This window comes from Seriola aureovittata, chromosome 5 (genome assembly GCF_021018895.1).
Source record: "Seriola aureovittata isolate HTS-2021-v1 ecotype China chromosome 5, ASM2101889v1, whole genome shotgun sequence".
NCBI classification, from domain to species: domain Eukaryota; kingdom Metazoa; phylum Chordata; class Actinopteri; order Carangiformes; family Carangidae; genus Seriola; species Seriola aureovittata.
In genome coordinates this window covers 1,899,294-1,907,851 of record NC_079368.1, presented here as the reverse complement: position 1 = coordinate 1,907,851, position 8,558 = coordinate 1,899,294, and the positions used below count along the sequence as shown (strand labels likewise).

Below are 8,558 nucleotides of genomic sequence, written 5' to 3'. Positions count from 1 at the left end.
AGTCTTTAACCCATGATTTAACAAATTTAACAAAACTATGTTTCACTTTTCCTTATGTTAATTAGATGTCAACTTCTTGGTAATAGTAAAAATAACATTAGTCACTGACATTCGAAGAAAAGGAGAAAGGTTCCTCCCTCAGTCACAACTGCATCTGATCTTGGGGCCAATTCACCAAGTGGTACCTTTCTGTGACCTTTTCTTTTTTTCTGTGTATTGTATTGTATAGTCTTCCAATGTTATTTGTGCAGAGGCAGCAGAGGTGTATCAGTGCTTAAGAAGATTCATCTCCCTCTCAGTATTTCATCCTGTATCTTTCCAACCCCCAATAACAGAGGGAACAGTCACTGTCCTTGTGAAAGGACAATTCACTATTTATGCAACCCTGCACTGAACAACAGACAAGTGCTTTTGAAGTGTTTTTTCTGTGGGACTGTGTGTTTCAGTGACTGATCAGACAGTGTGAAGGACATTGCATGAAGTCAATCTGTACCAGGAAGAAAACCATTGCTCACAAAACTACATAAAAATGCAGATTAAACTTCGCTAAAGACCACGCAAAGAAGCCTGCTGAACAGTGGCACCTAACCCCTCAAACAAAGAGGAGCTGAAAGAATCATCTGTGAAGAAAGGAAGAAAATCTCTCCACAGCATCATCCACACAAAGGAGGATCAAATCTGTCATCAGAAGTAAAGAATTTAAAATATTTAAAAATAACTACAGCTCATCTTTTGATGGGATCACAGCAGTAATCCATGTCATTAACATGTTGATGTTCTGACCCTTGAGTACTCAGTAGTTATTACCACATTGTTATATGTGTACTCAGAACTCATGGGTCAGACCACATCTGTCCTTAAACTCAGCCTTCATTTTGATCTCAACCACACACCTGTAAAATTACAAACATCAGAAAGTGGAAAGATTAAACATTACCCGGATCGTTGACGATCACCCTGCCTTTTCTGTCCGGTGGCTCCTGGATGTGCGCCACAGAGGCAGGTGGTTGCAGGACCTGGTTGACGGGGAGGGCTGTAGAGACCCGAGGAGGGCTCATAGATTCCTTGCTCCTTCATTCTGGATCCTCAGATAGTGAGAGATTTCCATCAGACTCATCCTGAGGGGGGGCTACTGGTTACACTCTGTCTCTCCCTCACTCCCTATATTCTCCCCAATTTCCCCCCTCCCCTGTGTCATTAGTCGGTTCCTGGTTTTGTGTATGGATCAGAAATTCTGGATCTGCAATTTTGCTGTGTTATAATAGCTGTGGTGGGACGGCCGTTGGCTGTTGTCGTGGCAGCATCATAGACCCACTGATAGACACCGTGGGTAAGGGTAGTTTTCTGAATTATTAAGCATTTTGAATGGGCCGTGTATAACCACCAGCATAAAGTCACCCAACTGAAATGTTTTATGGTGCAAGTTTTAAAAATGTTTGATGAATGTAAATAAAAGTTGGAATATCCAGGAATATAGACGGGTGTTTAAATCAGACTTTGGCAGGTCACAGCTGATTAGACAGCCTGCTCGGTTAACAGGTAGTGCAGCTTTTTGCTTTTCCCGCTGTGAAGAGCTGGATGTCACAATGTGTCATGCACCTAATTCCAGATGAAACTGAGGTGCAGGTCATTTGGCCGACCCGATCAAGTATCAGTACCTCTTGACTCGTGCATGACTTCTCAAAGTCTGACAGCCAGTAATCTTGGTGTTAGGTCTGATACTCGCCTCTCTTTTGATCAGCACATTAAAGACATCACCATGACTGGCTTCTGACCATGGCTAACGCAGAGACTCTACTTCACAGCTTCATCCAGACTTGATTATTTCTACATTGTGTTTACAGGCCTGCTAATTGCACAGGAGCTAGCAAGCAAAGGAGCACATTTTCATTCATCCAGCCCAGTCTAGTAAAGGTTAATACTGCCAACTATGGGTAGAATATGTTATGCAGGCACAAGCCTATAGCACATGGACCTCATTACACCTGTTTTAGCTTCCCCTGGCTCCTTATCCATTTAAATCCAAACTCATCTTTGTGCCTTAACTTTCAGTTAATGGTTTATTTTTTGTTTAACCTACCTCAGGCATCTGTGACGGTATCACTGAGTCAGTTTAAAACCAATGCATCTCTCAAACCCCTGCTTGGTTGTTAATTATGGTAATGCCAATAAAGCAAATTCAGTTTAAAATGAGTGCGAGTCCGCTCATCATTATTGTATAACAGTGTGTCGTGTTGTGTAATGCTGAGAGTGTGGCAGGTTTTATGGGAGGGCTTTTTTTATCAAACTGATATGAGCTCTGCTGGTCTTTAAAACATGGGCCTGTAGATGGAGAGGGGAGAAGCAAGGTATCAAGACTACAGGTAAGACTTTCACATATAATCTTCTAGTTAGGGGCAGTTGAGTTTTTTCATTTTCCCTTTTCATTTCTTCAAACTGATCCATTCTCCTGGGTAACTTCTACCCCAACGTCCCCATTTATAAGTAATGACTGTAGTACACCAATAATACTGCTGGCGCCAACCAGGACCTCTAATGCAGGAGCACTGCTGCTGTCTCTACTGCTACTTTGCAGTTCATTTTCTGCCTATTTATGATTTTCCAGCTTTAAAGCAACTATAATCAAAATTTCTAATATAAGAAAATCCCATGAAATGTGAAAACAATGAGACAATGTAAAAGGGATTGAACCCATAGAGAATTAACACCCCATGTGGCATCTCCCCTCAGCTTTATGGACCTTTACAGAGATCCGCACCTCATTGTTTAGTTTTCTGCTTGTTTTCAGCATCCTTAGAAGAAAAAAGCTCGAAAAATCCACTAAATGCTAGTGGCATCAGTGGATTTGCTAACTGTTAGCAACTAGCTGGTGAACATGATGGAGCAATTAGCATCTAAAGAGCCACATATTTTCCTTGGGAGTTAAATACAGCTGCTAGAGGCTTGATTTCGACTTTGGACTTTTGGACTCACAACTCCAGTTTATTAATTGTAATGTTGCTTCAGAACTGCTGGATGTGTCAATAACAAGTTCACTATATCAACTTCAGAGGCGATGATGTGTCATAGTGGTTTTCACAACTTGTGTCTGCTGCTGCCAAGTGGACGAAGAGTTTTGGTTTAGCCCGTCTTAACTTTGGTGGAGACACTGGTGTTAACGTCAAAGTGATAAATTATTCCACAAATGAAGTGATTACATTATTAGGTATTTCATGTAGTGATATTTAATAAAAAGAAGCAGTAACATGAAAACTGTCATCCTCCATAAATGGAAGTCTATATAGAGGGATAAATCAAACACACAACAAATAACATTTAATTTAGTAACTCAATCCAATGAACAACTTGAAAATAAAAAAATAAATAATAATAATTTAATAATCAATATAAATAACATTAGGAGCGAAAATGTATTCACGCTTAAATAAAAAGGAATGATTTAGTTTGACAGTATAGTTTCTGTAGAGGATTATACATGCATCTGCTGTCACATACCTTCATATAACATACTGCAAAATTCATCCATTAATTCATCTATTAATTTGTTGTTTCCACAATCATTCTAATCTTCTTTACACATTCTATGGCTGTTATTTAATCTATTTGCTCCGTATTGTTGGTGATTTATATCTACACTTTCTGTTCAGCTAATTAGCTTAGCTTTCCTATTTGTAGAAAGTAACAGTGAAGTGTCTCAAATTTCAATGACTTACTGTGAATTAAGGTCCAACTGTGATAGGAACAACAGTCCAAACACATCCAGCTGTTCTGGAGCTAAACTTTCCCAGTGACCTTCAGAGAGGATGATATAACATCTCCTGAATGTTTAACTCAACGTGTGTGGAAAGACGATAACGGTGAGGTTGGTTTTATCTTTATCGGGAGGAGATTTTATGTGCAACATGGCCTGTTCACAGATTCTATTTACAGAGTCAATACGTGTTTCCTCTTCCAGTTTAAAGTATATTGTTTTTGTATGTAGGATTTTAGTCACAGTTAGTTATGTTCAATAATGGCCTTTAATTAGGAGTAGCCTACTCCAGATATCTATATATTACACTTCAATAAAGTTCTCAAGTTCTTATAATGGAAGCAGTAGAGGCCGAGATATCCTGACTCTTAGTCCTGAGATAAACACTGGCTCTCAAATGCCCACGTCTTTCAATCTCCACAGTTTGTCACACAGGTTTTATTTGATGAATTCTTATTCGCCAGACATAACTTTGATAACCAGGACCTGATCTGTGAAATGAGCAGCATCCCTGAGCAGCTACACAGAGAAAAAACTGTTTTTATCGTATGTTGTGTAATTTGTTTTATTTGTTTGTGTTATGAGATATATGGTACAGAAAGAAAAGTCATTCCTATAGCAACGAACAAAGGGAAGGAAACGCAGAGACAACAGAGACAGAATCCTCTGTGGCATGTTGAGGTCTCATTTAAAAGTCTTGTTCTCAGCACTCAGTATAAGAAGTACTTGATTTGTATATTAAAGTCATACCTTCATATAGTTTTAACTAAATCACTGTCCTGCTGCCCAAAATACTCACAGAACGCCACATGTGTTCATCTGCAGTCGAAATTAGTCTCCAAAAAAAAAAGGAAGGAAGGAACTAAAACTGCTTAAACATTCAAATCTAGGAGCAAATCATGATGAGGCTGTCGAGCCATGAAGTCAGAGAGTATTGAGAAATGTACTAACACACTGTTGGTTGTCTTTGACAGTAAAGAAAACATAACATAGATATAATCAGTATATAACACATTTAATCATGTTGCAGTTCCTCAATGTGCCCACTGGAGGGCAGTGAAAACTCATGACTCTAAATACATATGTCTTTGTTCACTCCATCTATCCTCAAGACAGACTGTAACCAACCAAGACTTGCAGTGGAATCTTTTAAATAAAAGAATCAAAACAGCTCTGGTTTTGTAAATACTTAACTTTGGTGACTTTATTCTGAAAGTAGACACCAGAAGTAACGAAGAGAAATGTGGCGTAATGAGAGGCTTAGATATTTTCTTCCCTTTTTCTGTTGAAAATAACAACCAATAACAACTCATCATCAGTTAAAAAGACGTTCACAGGAATGATATCAGGATGAACTGCAGGTGGATGCTGCATCAGGCCTGCCAGGCTAGTCGGTATAGAACTGTTCTGACTGATGGAAAAGCAGGAAGAGATGTGATCAATCACGGAAGACCTTACCTGGCCAGGTCTGACAACTGAGTGGTAGCTGTTGTATAAAAGCAGTAGCACCTCAGAAATATTAATGACAGATAAGGGTTGAGTAAAAACAAAATTAAAAGAAAAGATTTCCCTTGATACAATGTGGATCTGTTGCTCCACCTCCACAGCCTCCTGTGAAGCCATGGCCTCCAGTCTTCCTCTCCTCCTGCTGGTCTTGTGCAGTCTGAGTGTGGCTCAGTCCCAGCTGAGGGTGTTTAACCTGCGGGCCAGCGGTCTTCCCTCCGACCTGTTTGGAGTCACAGACGGCTACGTCAAGGTGTTCTGTAGCTCAGCCGCTATGGGTATGACATCCATCCGTCATGACAACCCTAACCCCTGGTGGGAGGAGCAGTTCACCAACTCCAACGCCCAGGTGAACGACGTACTGAGGCTTGAGGTGTTTGACCATGACTTCGTCTTCGATGACCTGCTGGGAGTCTGCCAGTGTCAGATCAAACCGGGAACCCATGATCACGACTGCTTCCTGAAGGAAGGTGGCTCCCTCCATTACGCCTACACCCTTAGCTGAATCATTGAGCATGTATAGATATACGAGACCTTCAGTCTTTACACCCAACCTGCATCTCTCGGACTGGCTCTGGGGAATGTGTGTAACAGACTGTGGGTGCTCAGGTTCTCTGTTCCAAATCTACGATTCATCATTTCATCAGAATTAGACCAGAAAAATACTCAAAGTCAATTAACTCAATCAATAAACTTTATTGTTGTTCCTTTGTCACGTTTTATTTATTGGCTATTTTCCCCTTTTCCAAGGATGACCATGAAAATAAACTGTGCTGCAACAACCAAACTTTATATCATGTTCCCACACATTTAACATAGTTTTGTGAGAGTGAAACAGAAGTTACAAGATTACCATTGTTATTTACTACAACCTTCTTAGACTGAAACTCCTTATAAACATTGCTCAAGTCATGCTACAAGTCATCTCTGTGTGTTTTAACCAAGCTGCAAGTACCTTGCTAAAGGTGTGAGATGGTATATTCTTGGGTATTGCAGTATATTCTCCCTTTGCCTCATCAGTTAAAGTGTGTGACTGTGATCTCCTGCTGGCCTACAGTTGATCCACTGGGGTCTATTCCAGGTTTAGTGAAAACTCTGAGTTTCTTAACCCTGAGATGAGGGAAACTCCCTTTTACTCTGAGTTTCTGTCCGTCTCCACCCTCAGGCTGTGATTTAAGAAGCTTCTGACCAGAAGCGTCATTTCCTCTTCATACTGTCTACGTCAAAGTGCAGATCGGAGACATTCATGTAAAGAAGTTCATGTGGGAAAAGGCTACCCAAGACCTGTGTTTATGAACATGAGCTCTTTTCTGGTCAATCAGTCAATGTGAGGACAGAGACAGAGATCTCATATGTTACACATGGAGGGTTCATCCTCACATCAAATCTTTCTAACTCTGAGACTGTGTGGACATTAAGACGCCTGTCAGACTGGAATCAGTTCCTCTGCACCGAAACATTCATCACTGTAAAAAAAAAGCTTTAGACACACATGACTCTGGTCTATGAAGAATTATTTCTCATGTTCTGATTGGTCGCACTGATGAACCGTCCTATCACAGCTGTCATATTACGCTGTAGATGATGATACTTCTGAGCGAGGATGACAGTAATGCAGCTGAAAATACTTTACATTTAAAAACTCCACTAAATGTAATTTAAATATCAGGTTTTGAAAACACTGAAATACAGTCATGCTGTTGAGCAAGATTTTTAAATGTAAAGTAGACATCTGAAAATTTACACTCAGCTTTAACCTTGACTCTTTTTCAACTGAAAAGCACCAAAATCTAAATCTGAGGTTACAATCATAGATCTATAAACTTGTGTCTGATCTGTTTCATCTATATCTATAAACTTGTGTCTGATCTGTTTCATCTATATCTATAAACCTCTGTCTGATCTGTTTCATCTATATCTATAAACCTCTGTCTGATCTGTTTCATCTATATCTATAAACCTCTGTCTGATCTGTTTCATCTATATCTATAAACTTGTGTCTGATCTGTTTCATCTATATCTATAAACTTGTGTCTGATCTGTTCCATCTATATCTATAAACTTGTGTCTGATCTGTTTCATCTATATCTATAAACTTGTGTCTGATCTGTTTCATCTATATCTATAAACCTCTGTCTGATCTGTTTCATCTATATCTATAAACTTGTGTCTGATCTGTTTCAACTATATCTATAAACTTGTGTCTGATCTGTTTCATCTATATCTATAAACTTGTGTCTGATCTGTTTCATCTATATCTATAAACTTGTGTCTGATCTGTTTCATCTATATCTATAAACTTGTGTCTGATCTGTTTCATCTATATCTATAAACTTGTGTCTGATCTGTTTCAACTATATCTATCAACTTTTGTCTGATCTGTTTCATCTATATCTATAAACGTGTGTCTGATCTGTTTCATCTATATCTATAAACTTGTGTCTGATCTGTGTGATCTATATCTCCATCCTCTGCTGCAGCAGAACTGGCTCCACATCAGGTTACATGTGAACATTGAATCTAACAAACAGCAGGTTCCAGCTGTTCCACAAATAAGAGTGTGATAAAGAACGTGGTCTAGTGGACGACGCTGAATAAACTCTAACACTTTGAACTAACTAACTAACTTTTCCCGTCTCAGGGTTCATCAACTCAGAGTTCAGGGTTCCAGTCAGAGTTTATTAAACCTGTTTTCTGGAATAGACCCCTGGCGACTTAAAGGAGCAAACATCAAACAGTTGTGTTTACATTAATTCTAACACACTGTGTATTCTTCAGGTTAACGTGTCCTTCCTCATAAAACAGTTGATTCTATTTAGTATTTGAACTCCAGCTTTGTTCCCATCCATATTCACCAGCTCGCAGTCTTCCCCCATGTGTTAGCGTGTTACCGCCTGTTGATCGGCGTGCCACCATAGAGGATCACTTGCTCGCATGCATGTGTACTTTCCACCGCTGTGAAAACCTGAGCACGTGAACACAACAGTGACCAACACAGAAAAACATCACGTTGATACTAAAGGTCAAAAACTCAAGAACCTTTAACAGTAAAGAAGCAATACGTGAATAAAAGAGGACAATAAGAAGAGAGCAAGACATTCTAAACAACAGCAAAGACAGCTCCATTTTATTTATGTCTGCCAATAATCCAGCATCAACAACAACAGCAGAGGCCTGACACTGAGATGTAGCCATACTGTTATAGATAGATATTGGTGGTATCTGCTGACATATGTACAGAAACAAAAGGTTTTACAAAGGTTTACAGATATATGGAAGACATTCAGCCGGCTTATAAGATCAT

General features: G+C 39.4%; 1 protein-coding gene across 1 annotated transcript; it reads left to right on the top strand.

Annotated features, from left to right (window-relative positions):
- Positions 1 to 5,360: 5,360 nt before the first annotated feature.
- Positions 5,361 to 5,942, top strand: LOC130170068 (perforin-1-like). Its single transcript, XM_056377190.1, has one exon. The coding sequence runs from the start codon at positions 5,373 to 5,375 to the stop codon at positions 5,757 to 5,759; it is 387 nt and encodes a 128-aa protein (XP_056233165.1). The 5' UTR covers positions 5,361 to 5,372; the 3' UTR covers positions 5,760 to 5,942.
- Positions 5,943 to 8,558: the final 2,616 nt, after the last annotated feature.

Excerpts from the sequence above, each read along its gene's own strand:
- LOC130170068 (XM_056377190.1), top strand. The coding sequence starts at position 5,373 with ATGGCCTCCAGTCTTCCTCTCCTCCTGCTGGTCTTGTGCAGTCTGAGT.